At 31.3% G+C, this 19,013-nt stretch overlaps 1 protein-coding gene and 1 long non-coding RNA gene across 4 annotated transcripts; both read right to left on the bottom strand.

The window, feature by feature from the left end:
* Nucleotides 1-7,680: 7,680 nt before the first annotated feature.
* On the bottom strand, nt 7,681-9,625 carry LOC114195666 (uncharacterized). Of its 2 annotated transcripts, none has more exons than XR_003606525.2 (3): nt 9,443-9,625; nt 8,672-8,822; nt 7,681-8,068 (listed from the first exon to the last, which is right to left on the bottom strand). It is a non-coding gene; the product is annotated as an uncharacterized LOC114195666 (long non-coding RNA). The 2 variants fall into 2 exon arrangements; XR_003606524.2 differs by having other exon boundaries at nt 8,680-8,822; nt 9,443-9,623.
* A 3,593-nt stretch (nt 9,626-13,218) lies between these two features.
* Nucleotides 13,219-18,617, bottom strand: LOC114180015 (uncharacterized). Of its 2 annotated transcripts, XM_028066498.2 has the most exons (13): nt 18,300-18,617; nt 17,941-18,079; nt 17,685-17,821; nt 17,378-17,579; nt 17,045-17,283; nt 16,783-16,894; nt 16,483-16,627; nt 16,171-16,313; nt 15,815-15,987; nt 15,318-15,704; nt 15,189-15,244; nt 14,803-15,005; nt 13,219-14,681 (listed from the first exon to the last, which is right to left on the bottom strand). In XM_028066498.2, the coding sequence occupies exons 1-13, from the start codon at nt 18,534-18,536 to the stop codon at nt 13,402-13,404; spliced, it is 3,453 nt and encodes a 1,150-aa protein (XP_027922299.2). In that variant the 5' UTR covers nt 18,537-18,617; the 3' UTR covers nt 13,219-13,401. The 2 variants fall into 2 exon arrangements, with proteins under 2 accessions (XP_027922299.2, XP_085526707.1); XM_085670581.1 differs by lacking the exons at nt 17,941-18,079; nt 18,300-18,617 and having other exon boundaries at nt 17,378-17,569; nt 17,685-17,822.
* Nucleotides 18,618-19,013: the final 396 nt, after the last annotated feature.

Here is a 19,013-nt window from a genome sequence, read left to right as displayed (position 1 = left end):
AGGTCAATAATGCAAAACGAAAATGCAACTTAATTGGTGGTTAATTGCCATTCATTGTCCCTTTATGGGCTCTTTTACAACCACCCTTGGTTGCTAGATCAGTTAGGGTTTCCTTTAACCCTTCCCATTCCATCCAAATATAACATTAGCAAAAATAAAGTTTAAGTTAGGTTTTCCCAAGGCTTGAACCCACAACCATGCAATTGTCAAGTCAATACCAAACCATCATGCCAATTCATGTTTCTTGCCAACAAATATAATTCAAATATTATATTCTTAGTTAACACGCACATTCGTATTATTAACACAATAATAATTAAATAACACACAAATGGCATACTTAGGACTTAAACCCAAGTACTCTCACACATTTAAGTACTCTCAACCATTTGAGCTAGTACTTTTCCACGTCATACCAATCAGAACTTAATGCCATAAAGGCTTCTACTACCCGCATTTATTAATAATTATTTATTTAATTATTTAAATTTTGTGGGTCTTACATGCCTTGAACTGTGTTTTTGAATGTGGCTCGTGTGAGAATAGGAGAGACCTGCTAAGCGAGAATAACAGTGGCTCGACCCCTCCTCTATTTCGAGTTGTCGCCTGAGTAAAGGCCTCTCGCCTGAGCGAGATAGGCTAGCTTGAGCGAGAACTCGAACTGCCCCCTGCTCGAAATCTCGCCCAAGCGAGAGCTGTTAGCTTGAGCGAGGGATCCCTCTCGCCTAAGCGAGAGTTGCTAGCTTGAGCGAGGTTGACAGTAGTGTGATTAGAGTGAGGTTGACAATAGTGTGATTAGAGGATCATATGTTTCCATGTTTGCAGTCATTGATTGCATGATTTGTTTGACTTGGCCTATTTAAAGCATGAAGTATGTGGATACCTATGTAATATCTGATTTGTGGTGTCATGTATATGGTATGAGATTAAATGGGGATGAGATGTTGTTATGTTAAACATGAAATGGAAAGTATGAATTTGTTGGAATGGTTGGTTATAAATGTTGGCATGGAATTTGTATGCGTGAGAACTTTATACTTGGTTGGTGTGGTTTAGGACGTAATTCCATGAATCTCTAGGTGAGATCTCATGGTGGTGCCTCATTGGTTTGGACATAATTCCACGATGGTTTCGTGGTGGTGCCTCATGGTCAGGACGTAATTCCATGACCCTTGTTAGTGGGAACTCATGGTGGTGCCTCATGGTTAGGACGTAATTTCACGAAGGTTTCGTGGTGGTGCCTCATTATATAATTTAGTAAGGATTCAAGTAAGGATTAGATCCTGACACTCTAAAGAGTCAGTTAGTCTCACGCAGAGCGTACTAACTCAAGTGGTGAGAGTAGCAAAAGGCCCTAATCTTTGGAAGGATAATGACCTTAGATGTTTGAAGGCTAACCTTGTGCGTGGTAGGGTGAAACCCATTGGCAATTGGCTTTGCAGAGCAGTAAAGGCCACCACAAGTTCAAGCATCTAGCGAATTCGACTAATTATATGTATCCGGATAATCGTGTCTTTGAGTCTTAGTGTCTTACTTGTCAATCATTATATGCTTGGTGGATTTATGTATCTTTGAATTTTAAATTGTATGCTCAATTGCATGATAAAAACCTTTTTACTTTAACTTACCCTTTTTTGTTTGCTTGTATGTTTGTGTGTGGTTTTTCTACTTTTGCGATGATCATCAATTTATTGATGTGAGCAGATGCGAGAACTCTTGTGGTCATCAGGGTGATGGAGATTCCGCTGCTTAGCTCGTCTTGGGTCGGATCCTATTATTTCCAAGTTCTCTTTTAGGGTTGTGACCCATGCATTACCTTGCTCTTTGAGCATTTATTTTGAATATTGTTGAACTCTTATTCTGTTTCGTTAATGGCATCGTGGTATGCCTTAGTTTTCTATTCCAAGTGTTTTGGATAACTGAAAGGAGTGACATTTCCACTCCATGACAATGCAATTTTATTATTATGTGTGATTTTTCATTTAATTATGTTATTATTTAAATGGGACGTTACACAAATGACCAAAATAATCGCGGCAGAAACACTTGTCTACACTAGTGGAGTGAGAATTTCTAGCTCAAACGAGAATGCTGCAGAATTCTTATATTCTTATTGTTAATCTGTGATTGGCTAAGTTAATTGTAAAAGTTTGAAGTATGAAGTTATGCATGAGTAACCTTTTGAAAAAGAAAAAAAAAAACAAAAACCTTTTATGTACCTTGTCTTTTTCTTGGGTTGTTTTGTGCCCTTGGATATCATATTTACCATTTATACTTTTGAATGACTGTAATAGCTATTCTAGTATACTTTTTCATTTGTGCTCTATTTTATTATATTATGTGATGTTTTATTTAATAGTATTTTTTTATTAAATGGGACGTTACAATTATTATTAATATTATTATTGATATATAATAATAATTATTATTAATAATATTAATAATAATTATATATTAATATTAATATTATTATTTTATAATATTATTAATTATTAATATTAATATATAATAATAATACTATTAATAATTATATAAAATTATTATTATTATTATAATTATACAATTATTATTATTATTAATATTATTATGACTATATATTAATAATATATTATAAATTAAATTAAAAGAAAGCGTGGGATAGGCCTACACTATTATTTTTAATTTTTTTAATAATTTGTCAAAAGTGTGGGCTAAGCCGACCCTGTATTTTATTTTATAAAAAAATTAAATAAAATGGGACACACCGTTTGTCACAAAAAATTATTTTTAACATCATCTATAAATAAGGATCAAAAACAATAATTTTGAAAGTGTAAGGACCAAACAATGACCAAGTTTCGACCAAGGATCATTTCCAAATTAAGGTCAAACTTTAGGGATCTAAAACATATTTTTACCTTTATTTAAAATTTATTATTTAGATATTGTTTTATGTTGTTTTTATATTTAAATTTATTGTAATGATACAAAAGAAGTAAAAAAAGTACATTATAATAAATTCAAGATGTGTATGAGTAAAAAGATAATTTTATTTTAATGTAAGTGATATGAATAGAATTTGTCTATGAAGTATTTTTACAAGACTACTACTCTTCTCCTTTAGCTATAATCTTCTTAGCCCTAGTTGATCCTCCTCTTATTAGATGCTTTGGATCAACTCTATCTCCATTCGATCTTCAACACAAAGGGCGAATATTTGCAGAAAAATTTATGATGCTCAAGTCAGCATCATATTGTGTTTTCATGCAGACAAAAGATAGTTATTAATTATGATGCAATCTAAAATTTTTACCTCACCACTCACTTCTATTTATAGAGTTACATCAAGACTTTGTATTGTTCACAAATTAGTGAAGGTCTAATCACGCCTTAATTACGTTTAGTATTGTTTTATGCATCATTAATTATCCCTTTCATCCTCCAATTTTATTATATGTTGTATAGGTCTGTCGATTACTGAAACCTGAAGTCTCATTGTCTTGTATTGGTTCTTAAGAACAAGGTCTTGATTTTTGTCGGCCATTTTGGTGTTGGTTTGAATGTCTCTCACATGCTTCTGGATTGTTCTCGATCATAAGGTGGAGAGGGTGTTGATTTTCGATTGTCATCAAGGTAGTTCACTAGTTATAATGTTTAAATAATGATTATATGATGAATTTCATGGTTATGTGATGAGTTCCAGATGATGGATTTGAAACGTTAAATATTTGAATATAGTCGAAAATGTCATATTTCAAACCCAAAATACATAGATTTGATAGTAAAAGTGTATCTTGTTTGCTGTAAATGATTTTTGTGATTAATGTGATTTATCTTAGGCATAATCACTACAAAAATATGTAATTTTAGTTGAGGTTTGTTAGTTGGGGTTATAAAAAATACACATTGTGGAGGTTTTAAAAACCTTCTTTAATTAGCAGGATTTTTCTAAGAAACCCTAAAAAATTTGAATCCCACTTTATTTTTTTTCATTTTTCTCCTTTTTGTAATTTTTAATTAATAACTCGTGTTACCGTAGGAGTAAGAAAGTGCAGTCTTTGCGTGCGAGCCTCCATAGCCACCGTGCCTCCATCATTCTTGTTTGAAGGTTATGGTAATGAAGATCGTTCTCCTTGCTTTCAATTTCAGTCTCCTTGCTTTTTATCGCTCTTTCTCATTTTGGATATCACTCCCTGTTTTAAATTTCGTCTCATTTCAATTTTGATTTCATTTTCATTTTCATGTTTTACTGCTTTCGATTTCGTTTCCTACTGCTTTCAAATTCGTTTTCCAGCATCATTGTTTCGATTTCATTTTCCTCTTTCAATTTTCTCTCTCTTACTCACGCTAACTTATTGATTATTTTTCCACCATCAAGTAATAACGTTGATTGTGCCCCAACCACTACAAAGAAAAATGAGAATTTGTTTCATTCAATTATAAATGTTTTTAATAATTGTATTGTAAATTTTGAGGTTTTATGGTAAAATTTTGGTTAAATTACTCTTTTAATCCCTTTATTTGTCAAGAAATTTCAGTTTGGTCCTCAAGTTTTTCGTTGTCTCAATTTGGTTCTCATTTTCTTAAAAATGATTCAATTTGGTCCTTACCGTTAGTTTGACCAGACGGTGTTAAAGTCAACGCCAAGTGTCAATTACTAGTTTTTTTTAATTCTTTTATTATTATTTTTTAAGTTTTTACACGTGTTACTTCATAGTTGTGCCACATGTCAAAGTGACTCAATTTGGTCCCTATATTTTTTTTTAGTTTCAATTTAGTTCCAATTTTTTATAAAAATAATATTGTCCTTCCTTAAATTGACACTAAATTTACTTTTTTATAAATCTTATGATGATATTCTTACTAAAATTAACGTTTTTATTAAATATTTCTATAAATATTTTAAATTAACTTTAAATTCTATACAAAATATTAGACTTTGGTTTTGTTTTGAACTTGAAATTTAGTTCCTAAACTTATGTGTGACAAGTTATTTGATTTTTAATCTTCACTAAGTTTGTATAATATGATACACTTGATACCTTTATATATGATGACAAAATTGTTAATTTTTGAAATTAAGTTTGGGGTTTAACTTTGTTTAATAATAAAAATAAAAAAAAAACTTGTTTAAAAATTTTTCTACAAATATTTAATAAAAACGTCAATTTTATTAAGAATATCATCATAAGTTATATGCAAAGATTAAATTGAGTGTCAATCAAAGGAGGGACAATATTGCTTCATTTTTACAAAAATTGAGACTAAATTGAAACTAAAAACAAATATAAGAACCAAATTGAGTCATTTTGACATGTGACACAACTGTGAAGTGACACGTGTAAAAGATAAAAAAAATTCAAAAAAATTAGAAATTGACACGTGGTGTTGACTTTGACACTGTCTGGTCAAAATTAACAGCAATGACCAAATTGAGTCATTATTAAGAAAATGAGGATCAAATTGAGACAACAAAAAATTTGAAGACCAAATTGAAATTTCTTAACAAATAGAAGGATCAAAAGAATAATTTAACCTAAAATTTTATAGGTAAAGGAAAAACTCAACCTTACTTATTTTCCAAAGAAAAAAAAATGATTATAATCCATACGTCAATTTTATTAAGAATATCATATAAGTTATTGATGTATGGATTATAATCATCAATTTTTTTTTATATAAAAATTTGTAATCGCTTGATGTATTTTGAATTAAGTTGATATATATATATATATATATATATATATATATATATTAGTGTTATAATCCCAATAATATGATGTTGGGAGAAGTGTCTATGTATGACGAAGTCATAACATAAACTTTCATTTATAAGCCAAATGAATTATTTATATTTGACATTAATGAAAATATTTTAAACTTTCTTAAATTGTATCCTTTTTACTAAAAAACATGAAACAATTTTTTTTGAATGAATGTATAAAATAAAAAAAATGTTACTGTTACTGTTAATTTACATATTTGAGATATTTAAAAAAAAAAATTATATTAACTACTTGATAACTTTGATTTCATAGTTTTAAAAATATTTGCAAAAGTAAAACAAAAGGTTAGTGTTAAATTTAAAGAATCGTTGAGTTTAATAGCGTTAACTAAACTATTTCAAATTTTCAAAAACACTTAGAATGAAATCTTTATTAAGCCGCTTAATTTTAGAATTTGGTTGCTTTTAACACTTATATCGAAACAAGATAATTTTTTTTATCAATAATCAAATGTAAAAGAGATAGGAAGAGAAGAGAGATACGAATAACTACGCTACTCTATTTAAGAACTATGTCTAGTTGAGTTTTACAAACATGGAACCAATACAATAAAAGTAAAACACTCAAGTACCAAATCTTGAAAACCACAAGATTTGATTGAGTTATGATAGGTTCACAAAGCTTTTAACAAAGTTTTTGACAAAGTTTCTTGTTCAGGTAAAAAAAACATTATTTTATTATTTTATTTTAATTAAAAAATAAAAATTTAATCTATTTTAATTCTATTTTTAGAAACTTTAATAAATTTATCAAAAGGTTTTTTGTCAAGAGGTAATTTTCCGATTTGATTTCACACTTAACAACACAATATTACTATACTAAATTTGAAACACTATTTAAAGATTGTCAAAAAAACACTTGGAACAAAATAGGCATAGTAGAATAAGAAAAACCAAGTGAAGAACTATGTTTCTCTCGAAAACACATTTTTTTATCTTGGTTTTGTATAAAGAAAACTCTAAGATAAGATTTTAGCTCAGTATGAACTATCTCTCAATAGTAGAAACGTTTTTAGAGACTTGGGATTTGATCTAATGTTAAAATGAATTTGAAATGAGAGTTATATAGATTTCAGGTTGTTTATTTTAATGGATTAAAACTACGTTTTAATATGTTAATTTTATGAAATTGATTGGTTAACTCGTTGTTTTACCAAATGAAAACAAAAAGAGTTAAAAAAATTTTACCGAGCTAAAGAGATTTTAATATATTAAAAACTCATTTTAACATATTAAAATAAAAAACCTCAAACTATGCATTGTTTTAAGTGATTACAATCGATTAAAGCAATTATATAATTGATTAAAATGTTTTCTACAATTATTCCAAACCTAAATAAATACATTTTAACAAATTAAAATCATCTTTTAATAAATTAAAAGCATCTTAAAAATAACACTAAAAATGTTACTAAACAATGAAAAATGTTAGTAACATTTTATCACATGTTACGTATTTCTTATGTTACCATTAATTTTTTTTAACATTTATACATAGTAATAGAGACATTTACATAAATATTATTAAAGATTTTAAGTAACATTTTTTTTAATAAAAGTATAACATTTTTAAAATGTTACTAAAAGTTTATAGTAACATTTTTTTAATAGAAAAGTGACATTATAAAAATGTTATTAGAAATTTTTAGTAACTTTTTCTTAATAAAAGGTTATAGGTTAAAAACGTTACTAAAACTAACATAAAAGTTCACACGTGATTGAGCAGCGACAAAAACCACAATTCCATGGCTATCAAGGGCCTGTTGGTAAGATTCTTTAAAATTTATAAATAAATAGTATTAGTCAAACCAAAGTGAAATTAAAAAACAAAATTCAACAGAACAATATTAAATTCCACCACACTATACTTGTTGGACCAGATAGCAAGATAAACCTGCTTGGTAAGAGATTCCTAGTGTGCTTGGAAATAATGAAGATGCTTTAAACGAATATATATACACATGAAGCTATTTGATATATCCACAACTTCACTAGATACACGTTCACATAAACAAACATATTGATCACTTGGAAGTATTATCATTTCAAGGAAAAAATCCAGAATTTTAAGATATGCTAAAGGGCTGTCATATTAGCCGACACATACAACATTCATTTAAGCAACCAAAGCTAAATGATCATAATTCAGAAACCAAAAGATTAACCAAAAACATCTAAAAGAGAGGGGAGGATAACCCTGGAAAGAACAAACAAAACCTTAATCTCCTATGACAACGCAACAAGTGAAGTCTTGTTTAGGCAAAGGCCTTCCACCTTTGGCACACGAAAGAACACATCTAAGACCTGTTGAATAAGAAAAAAGAAACAAAGCTCACGAACAACACCAATTTCAATCATAAACCAACACAAAGGCACACTTATAAAGAGAGTGTGTGGAGTCATTAAGTGGTTTTGAACTACTTCATATAACTTATTTAAATTTTAAAATTAACAAAGGTAAAGTCTATTCATGCAAGTTTAAAATAACTAAAGAAAGCTAAAATCAACTCAAAATTAGAATTCTACAAGAAACTCAAAATTTCACTGGTCAAGAACTAAAAAGCACTCTAAAACTAGGCTAATATTAAGGACTATATTTAAACATAAAGAAAATAAGTAAAGAAACTATCTACACAAGTTTTAATGGACTAAAAATAACTAAAAACTAACTCAAAAACTGATTCCTAATAGAACTCCAAAAATTCACTACTCAAACCTCGTATAGATTCAAGTTTGAACTTTGTACCCAACTAATCAGATTCAGAACCTAATTAATGTAGTCATGACATAAGAAGGATGATTGGAAAAAGGGAATCACAATAAAAATTAGAGATTGTAATCCCTACATGGATAACACATTGCTAAAAATTAATAATGTAGATTCAAGGAACAAATTTCAGTGCTTACTTACAAACCTTCCATCCTGAAGCTCAAGAAGGCAAGTTCTCTTCAATCACTGCATATATAATAAAAGGGCCAAATAATGGTTGTGAACCTTCGGATCCAGCATCAAGTGGGATACAGATTATGGCCATTGCATATGCGACACCACCAAAACCTGTGTGAGATACACAGTTGAAAACCAGGGCCGAAGAAATGAATCAAATTGATGCTATTTATTCACACGTTGGTCATTAAAAACTATCAAGCATCAACGAGACAACTAGTAAGCAACTAGGTATCTAATTTTTCATTTGATTGAACTATTGGATACATAAAGTCCTTCATGAGCAATCTTGTTCACATTATTCACAACAGTACCCAGGGGAGTTTCTGAAACTCATTTCATCGATTTAAAATTTTTAACTATGACTAAGGGCTAACTAAACTGATGAAATTGAGAAACAAAATAATTGTTTACGAGCATGTTATTTCTCAATTTCACATGCATTTAATTATCAACTTCAGGATATTCAAATGCATTCAATTATCAACTTCATGATATTCAAACAGCCAATTATTCAATCCACACTAAACACAACATTCCCTCAACGTAATTATAGGAAATTCTTCTATAAGCAAGCATAGTTGATTCATTTCTATTACATGTTTAATCTAAACAGTCCCAAAAATTTTGATTAGGAATAAAATCACCCATACAAATCATTCATTTGCCTGCACAAACCTCGTATGCAGCTAGAAATTGCTTAAATCGACGAGACGCACTGAAATCTTTACCTGACTCAGAGGTCTGGGTTGTTGAACGATGCTACGATCACGAACACCGTTCTCGCAGCAATCAACTCGCTAGTTACCATACCCCCGACGATATGCCTTTGTCGTCCAGAGAGCGAGATGACGAATCCGTTGAGAATTGTCGGTGACCATAACGTTGGTGTCGGGTGTAAGGTCGTAGAGAGATATTACTTATTTAAATAAAATTAATAATAAAAAACATAAAGATCACATTCATACAACACATTTCCCAAATCGCGAGAAAAAGAAACTTTACTATAAGCGTCAAAATGTTTTAAACATAAAATTAACTCAACTTTACATATCTAAATCCAAATATAAATCCAGATTAAAAAATAGTAAAAATAACTGTAGAAATAATCAAATATATACGATCATAACCTCAACTCAACCAATCGTCGATGATGAATATCACTTAGTTCAAATCACATATTGAATAACTACTTTTTCTTAATACCTAAATGTAACTATCTTCTCTACTCATGAATGAATTGTGATTGCATAAAGTTCATATATATTTTTCATATTTACTACCCTTTTCGTATAACACACTAAGCTAAAATTATCATTATTGTGTCATCTCAATCTCAATCAAATAAACATCACAAAAAATTCACATTCATATTTTTAAGTATTGATTTGTTCATAAAATCAATGTCAATTCTTCCTATCGTCAACCAATATAAAGAGCTCGTGGAAAACAATGAAAGAATTGAAATCAATATTTTCATGTTTTATCTAAAACTTTAAACTTTTATTATTTGATTATGTTTGTCTAATTTTTCAACTGTATTTATTATTATTTTAATATGCTTTTAAAACTTTGTCTATTTCCCTTACCAAATGAAGAAAAAATATGATGTTCTGATTGATTGTTGTTCTTAAAGTTAATTCTTTTATATGATATGATCAATCATTACCTAGTCATGTATTTTTTTTTCTTTTTTTATAAAAGTGCAAGGAATTGCTGTATTTAAAGTTTAATTGAAGATATTTTATTTTTATAGATTACTGCTATTGATATTAAGCCGTTGATATACTGATAAGTTAGTCGACTATTTTATTTTCCTCTTCTTAATATCTTTTCGTTGGTAATTTGTCTTATGTTATTATTTTATTGGTGTTTGTGATATTAGACGTTAGCTACGATTATGTATTGTTATATTGTGATTTTAACTTTTGAATATTTTAAACATGTATTTTCTTATGTTTTTATTTTTATTTTTTAATCTTAATAACTAAACTATCCATGTATAAATGGGGTAATGTTGCAACGAAGTAAAACATTTACTTTATATTTTAGATTTTTTATATCCTATGAATTCTATCTTTTTTATATACAGGCAGAACTTTTAAAAAAAGTATGATAACAAATTAAATATTTTATTGAATCTATTATTTGACAAATTTATTAATTTTTAATAGATAAAACTTTTCATTATTATTGTTCTAGTGAAAAAGAAAGTAGATCTCTTCACCAAAACACTTAATTGATATTGTTTGTCCTCTTTTTCTTTCTCTAGTTCTCCCTCTATATTTTTTTCGCAGACCTATTTGTCCTCTTCCTTTCGTAACTTTCTTCCTTCATTTAATCCTTATTAAAGCAATGAAATCTCTTTTCATAATAATGTCCCTTTGTCTTCACTTTACTGTTTACTAGAATTTTCGTATGAATTATTTAACTAATCGGGAAAAAACCTATCACCCTCATAGGTATTTGGCCCAATAAAAAAATCTGAAATATTTTACTGATAGGGAAAGATCCTATCACTTTCATTGGGAAAAACCCTATCACCACATACCTCCTTAACTAAAAAGTTACAAATCTATCATAAACATGGGTACATCACCACATGGTTCCGTTAGCTTTTAGTATCTTATACTAAAAAGTTACAAACCGATCATACCAATAGATAATGGGCCTACTATAACTTTTCTCCTTTGGAACCTTTCAAAATTGTAAAAGATGGAAAAATAGTTGAAGAATAATTTACCTGCTTATTATATATTTTGTATGTTCTACCACCGTTGAATACATTTATATGCTTTGTTTAAGCTATTAACGTTCCTGTTTCATCATGCTCAGTACAGATGCACTATTCTTCACTAAAAACTATTTCACAACTTTCTAATAACAAGACATACTAAAATAAATGTTATGTTGTTCTTCATTCCATGTCAAAGTTGCTACTTTTTTTTACATTTTTAAATACAATCAACATACCTTCTTTCTTTCAAGTATTTTGTTCAACGATACTCAATGTGTAAGTACTCATAGTCAATTAATTCAATCAAGTATGATCGGATGATAATGATATGCTCTTGTTGATAATTTCGATCAATAGTGACCGAATAATTGTAATCGTCTCTCGTCCATAATTTAATCAATAGTGATCAAATGATAATCGTCGTCTCTTGTTGATTAATTCAATCAATACCGATCGGACGATAATCATCACCTCTTATCAATAGTTCAATCAATAATAATTGGTCAATAGTCATTATCTCTTGTCAATAATTTGATTAATAATGATTGGATGATAGTCATCGATTTTTGTCGATTAATTCGATCAATAATAATCGGATGATAGTCATTATCTCTTGTCGATTAATTCGATCAATAATAATCGGACAACAATCATGACCTCTTAGAAACTTCAATAATATATCAAATATGCAACTTCTTACTTATTTATGGTCTCAATAAAACCTTTAGGAACGTTTGTAAGAAAAAAAATATACACAAGAACAAAAATAAGATATAATCAATTGTAATGAAAATAAATAATAAAAGGTTGTTGGATCGACTTTTCCGTCAAACAACTCTGATTGATAAATCTCCTCAGTATAACTTCAGGTACTCAATAAGAACTTATCGATCTTAAATATAACCGGTTGAATTATCATATTTGCTTCATGTCCTTCATCTCATAATTGCCCTTCTAGTTGTTTTCATTTCTTAAGAGCCAAGAAGAAAATAGATCTCTTAGACAAAAATAATTGATATTGTTCGTTTTCTTTCCTTTCTCTAGTTCTCCCTTTATATTCTTTTCTTAGACCTTTTTGTCCTCTTCCTTTCATAACGTTCTTCCTCCTTTTAATCCTTATTAAAGCTATTCAATCTCTTTTCATAATAATATCCCTTTGTCTTCACCTCACCGAATACAAAATCATTTGCATGAATTATTTAAGTAATCGGGAAAAAATCTATCACCCTCGTAGGTATTTGGCCCACTAAAAAACCTGGCTTATTTTACTAATTGAGAAAACCCTATCACTCTCATCCAAAAAAACCTTATCACCACATAGCCCCTTAGCTTGTAGTATCTTGTATTAAAATGTTACAAATCTATCTTAAACATTGGAAACGGGCTTATCACCACAATTATGATTTGATTTAAAAGTTAAAAACTTCGATAAACTAGAAGTGTGAAATTTAAAAATGCAAAATCCGATCTAACCCATAAAATATTAGTTTAACTAATTATTATGTATGGTTAAGAAGTGCTTTAAGAAAGTGATCTAACCAAATTTCATTACAGATACACTATCTCGGAAAGGCGACATTAATTTGAGCAGTGATGTCAACAGAGATTATTGTATAGTGTTCCGTGTTATACGTGCCATAAAATCTGTCAGAAATATGGGTATTCATCATTTGTAATTAGATTGCACGATTTTAGAAATTAGAATAGCTGTCATTTGTAGCTGTTTCTGTAATATTTAAGGATGATATCACCATCAATGAAAGACAGAAAAAGCAGAAATGTCGGCACATGTGAGTCATTTAAAAATGATTAGAAGCAAGTTAAGGTCACTAAAACTACAGAAGAAACTATACAAATAGTGCTTCTCAACAAACAGCAATTCGAAGTAATGTGAATTTTCCAAAATCTTCCCAAGTTGGATGTGGTGTTATATGACCCTTTTGTGCATTAGAGTTAGTAATATCTTCGCTTTGGATTACCCAAATAGATTTCACCTGATGAATGTTGTTCACCTGAAGTGTAGCTGGTGCTTGCTTCATCAACCCTGGTATCCCCAGAGAAGCTAGCTTTTGCAAGCTCCCTTAACATCTTTAGCTCTTTTCTTAGCCCAGCCTTGTGCCCCTTTAGCCATTTACCTTCCACTTCAATATGAGAGTTTGCATCTATCTCTAAGGTTGTAGGGTGTGTTCTTTCAATGACATTGTGGCTGGGTGTGCTTGGACTTTGCACAGGGACTACAGTAGCAGTCATGGCACTAATTGGATCCATATATCCATTTCTGTTTCTTCTTTCAAATTCTGTGATAGGATTCACTGAAAGCTGGTCTGTTTCTGGTTGGGAGAATGTGGATACAACACTAGACCAATGCTTGCTTGGAAGAAAAGGCAGGATGAGTCCCTTGGCTGCAGACTTTAATCCGTGTCTCAAAGTGTTATTCTGAGACTTCGAGAATTTCAATAGGGTATTTACCATAGCATACCATTGGTTGGTGAGCTGAGCAATGAAGGTAAACAGCAGAAGAAACAGAATGACCAATTCCCAAGTTTCATCTTCAACTGAGTTTGAACCATTCTGCAGGATTAAAATAGCAAACACACCTACCTCACACAAGAGAGAAATACCTTCCACAACCTGTACACTTCTACTGATATATGGTTTGGTGGTAAACAGATAAATGAACTGTATTGATGTGATTATCAAAGCAAAAAGGCTTTTATTTGAATTTTCTGAAGGGTAAGCTACTGATATTATTCCCAAACCAACTCTTCTTAGTAAGTCAATGATGATATAGGATGCTCTCATGCAGCCCAGTACCCTCTTGAATTCAGAGATTTTGGTTTCCTCATTACTGTCTTCTGAAGTCACTGTCTTCGTTCTTGTGATCTCACTTTGGCCACTTTCAGTCCACTTGGTTATGCTATTTGATTCATTTTGATCGCCTAAGATGAATACTGGAGGACCCTTCCAATCATCAAAGAGAATTCCAAAGCGTGCAAGGAAAGAGGAAGGTAGTCCATTCCTGTCAAACCACTTGCCAGTAGTAGGCCTCCCAATGAAAAAGAACAACAAATTTCTGTACCATTTTTCTTCATTTGTTACTTGATTGCATTCATTGTATTGGGCAAAACTTCCGGAGTAGATTGCAATAATAAGAAATAGAAATACTGAAGAGATGAATGCTACAGGAACTGCTAGTAACAACACCCCAGTAATGATTCCCCCTGTTGTGCCACCTGCATATAAATGTAGTCTCAAGGGATGAAATAAATTTGCACATGAATCTCTACTCAAATAAAAGTTTTAATCTTGTAATTTAGATGACTGGAATAGACAATGTTGTAACCAGTTTCTTACCTTTTATTACAAATGTTGATGCTTGAGAAAGACAAGGTAGCATGAGAATCAGAAGAAATAGCTGAAACCTGGGGACTGCTAACCTGCCTTGAGGTGGTCTCCCTGTTCTCTGTCTTAGGAAGAATAAAATGAACACATGAACTAAAAGTAAACATCCTCCCCCTACACCAAGCCAGAATAAGTTCATCTCCATGTCCTGCCACCTGTTTATAAGAAAAGAGATCTCAAATGTTCTTAAAAATCCTGCAAATTCCAAAACTTATTTTTCTTGTCACTCAAGAACACAATCAATAAGTCCAAGTCCTTTATAAGTGACTATGTTCGGTGTGTGAGTGAATGTCTTGAGCCTAGTACTGTTTAAACATAAAAAGATTGAGGATAACTACCCTTTGTAACTCTCCATTCCTTTGATGACGTTGCTAGCAGACAATGGTTCTCCTCTCTACAAGGCAGTTGAATCAGTTGCAAACAATTGTCTATTCACATACTTCTTTTAAAGTTGATGTTAAACTCACCAAGAAATAAGTGAAATATTCGACTGAATTGAGAGGTAGACCATACAGTGTACTTGTCTTACTTATATCATGCTGATTATGAAGCCGACCATATTTGGTGGTATTTTCAGATTGAAATGATAGTTTGTGATCAACATAAGACAAGTTCATGAAGTCACTATGTTGTTGATCTTTATTGTAAGCATGTTCTACTGAAGATAGGCCATTGCTTCTCCCTTCAAGTTTCTCTCTTTCCCAGACAAAAAACCAAGTGTCATAGTTTTTCCAGGGAAGCTTGTGATGAGGTATGAGCCAACGCAGACCTCTTGTTGTCTCAGAGTATTTGATATACTGATTAGTTGAAAACCAACTCGTGAGAGCAAAGACTTGTAGGTGTCCAACCATGCCCTGATAAATGTTCCAAATGTTTAAGCCATGGTGTATGTGCTAGAAAAATCCTAAGAAATTGAAAAAAAGAGTTGTTTGTTATAGTACCATACATTAGTTTCTTTACTTACTTGTAGGTTAATGGATGGACTGGAAACGGGACTGCTTGTACCTCCCAAAGCAAGAATGCTTAATGCTTCTAAATTTGCTGAGGAAAGTGAAACCATAGCAGCTACCAACGATGTTGCTATTGTTCCGGCATTGATAAAAGAGTACAGTGCAATGGATATTGCAGGGGTGGAATCTAAGATATGATATTAGAGTTTGAGTAAAAAACACAGCGAACAAGTGATAGTACACTGATTCTCAGTATCATTCGTTGATGCTTTGGTAAACAATTCACATTTGATTTTTGAATAATAAGGGAAGTGTGATATAATAGCCATTTATCATAAGAAACAAATAGAAGGAAAAGAGATATTCATACAATGCTTGATATCAAGCTGGTTAGATGCCAAATTTTCATTTCCTGAAATATCAGTTACCTTCCCTGCAGGAATGGTAACTGACACCTCCTTTGTCACTGCCTGGACACTCAATGAGTATAAAGCCCTTGATAGTTCCTTAAACCTGCATGAAACAAACAAATTTTAGATGTTTTACATTACTTGAACCATTAATGAAATATAATGTTAATAAACTTTATCTGTTGAGACATTATGCAAAGAGAGTAATATATGTTCATAACTGAACTTTATGTGTTGAGCCATTATGCAAAATACTGGTTTGCTACACCTGCCTTGTCAATCTTCCCCCAGAGATTTCTACAGTAGATGCCCCAAAGTCAAATACTGGTTTTGTGAACTCAGCAATTATGTTGATGTTGAAATCCCTTGTTTCAGTGAGGGAGCTAGTCCTTAGTACCACCTTGGGTTTCATGGAATCTACAGAAAGATTAGGATTTGGTTTAAAGTTAAAGTTATTAAGAGAAATGATTATTGGTAAGTACAAATTATTGCATACCATAAAGATTAGGATTTGGTTTAAAGTTAAAGTTATTAAGAGAAATGATTATTGGTAAGTACAAATTATTGCATACCATAAAGGAATGTGATAGGAGAAACAGGAGAGACAGGAGTGCCTGTCCTGCCAAGAATGGATGCAGCTTGTAATTCAACTGTGATAATCTCAGTTCTTGACGTGTTCTTGAGCTACAAAACGAGGCTAATTAATAAAAAGGAATGAAATATTAAGAATTTTTCAATTCCTCTTCTAATTTTGTTAGCATATGACTTCTACCAGTGTTCATGGTAAGAAAACTATATTAGTATATCAAACTCAAACAACACTTTCACTCTTACTTCAAAACTAAATCTGCGGGCTCCATTGCTTCTACCATGTAGAGGAGTTAAAACACCAGAGTTAACATGTAGTGCATTTAGAACTTGTTTAGTTGAGTTTCTTATAGGAATGCTGAAGTCCAAGAAAATTATCAGGTCTTCTGGTTTGCTTGTTGCAACTACTGTTCTTGGGATACCGTTAATTTTCAACTCATAAGATGGAACAGATGTCCAAAAGTCCACCATCACCGGTCTTCTATCTAAGACAAACCATTTGAATGTATAAGAGCCCTTAAAAATACTCTTTTGTTCATAGAACCATAACAGCTTTGAAAATGACAATCAGAACCTCACCAAAATGAATGGTCAAAGTAGAATCATTGGTTCTTGTGAACCGATTTCCAGCCTGGTCAGTGCAAGTATTCTCCGCCATTGTGATTACTACACGCCCATAGGTAACTTCTGAGGAGATAATCACTTCAAGGCTGTGTTTGGTACCTGGTCTAATAGTTTGTAAAGAAGATGCATCCACTTGGGCAGGACCAGCTACCATAATCTTGCATGTTAAACCCCAGTGAAAATGTTGTCAACGTTTTCAAGGAAAATTACATAGCAAACAATAGATACTTTTAACACAATGTTCATCATGAAAGCAACTTACATCACAGTTTGATGAGTTTATGCAATGAAATCCTCCTAGTCCAGTGCACGGTTCACTGAATGTGACATCAATTGGTATCCTTTGTCCATTTGTATGGCTCTGTTTACTAGTAATGGCAGCAGTTGGGGGTATTGTATCTGTTTAGTGAAAAGAAAATCATTAGCAAAACACCAAAGGGATTTTACTGAAGTTTAGTATTATTACCAGAGAATCAGACTTAAATGGGGTGAGAAGAAAGGAAAGAAATTGAGCTCACCAATGAACCATGAGTAAAGTGATGAATTTCTCTCTCCTTTGTTTGTGCTGACATTGAGAAGAAAGCTATGCTCATGATTTAGAGTTAAGTTGGTTAACACAATGCCATTATCATGGCAAGGGTAAACTCTGCCATCAAGCTGTCAAGCAAAATTCAAACACTCAACATCAACAAACTCTTTTCACACTTCAATAGCAAATAAAAGTACACATTTCATAGCCAAATCATTGCCGCAGCATGGATGAAAACAACATGTGCTACTAGTGTACTATAGTAAACCATGTCCATGCAAACCATTCACCCCCGGGTAAACTTACAAAGGAATATAAAAATGGACTATAAAAAGAGGAATTTCATACCTCACATGAAAATGAACAAGTTTTTCTCTTGCATGCATTGGAACTATCCAACCCCTCAACTAGATACTGAAAAACTGCATTGGGAGACCTAGACCGAGGTGGAGGAACACGCTTGAAATAAACCAGAAGGGTTGATTCAGCAGAGATAAAGAACACACCCACCATCATCAATGCAACAACGCAAGCACAAAGCTTAAGAGAGTTGAGTGTAGCCATAGTACAAGGTGATTTTAGCATAACATTGAAAGAGAAAATAATGAGAAGAAAAGCATAAAGAGGAGGAGTTGAGGGTGTAGGTAAGATAACATAATGCAGTTGGTGGCACATTTAATCATCCAACGTTCATCGCTGCTATAAATGGAAGAGTAGACATAAGTAAAAGCAACAGACAACTACCTCAACTATTTACTGTCACCCTCATAACTGCTTTTCTCAATACCTCTTGTTATTCAAACTATGAAGACACATTTTCTCCATAATTTATGCCAGACAATAAAAATTGGATTAATTGAAATAGACCAACTGTATCAAGTGTTTTTTCTCCTTGCCATCCAATCATAAATTGTTGCAGATTCCTAAAACATATTCCTAGGTCTCAGAATTTCAGATTTAAAGTTTTTACACATATATTGAGAATAATAATAAATATACATTCAATAAGTTATTTACATCATTTAATAATATTTTTCTAAAATAACCAATTTTAAAATTTGA

This window comes from Vigna unguiculata, chromosome 1 (assembly GCF_037176805.1).
Source record: "Vigna unguiculata cultivar grain cowpea cultivar isolate G323 ecotype 2 chromosome 1, ASM3717680v1, whole genome shotgun sequence".
In the NCBI taxonomy this organism is placed as follows: Eukaryota; Viridiplantae; Streptophyta; class Magnoliopsida; order Fabales; family Fabaceae; genus Vigna; species Vigna unguiculata.
This window is presented reverse-complemented; position numbering and strand designations above follow the sequence as displayed.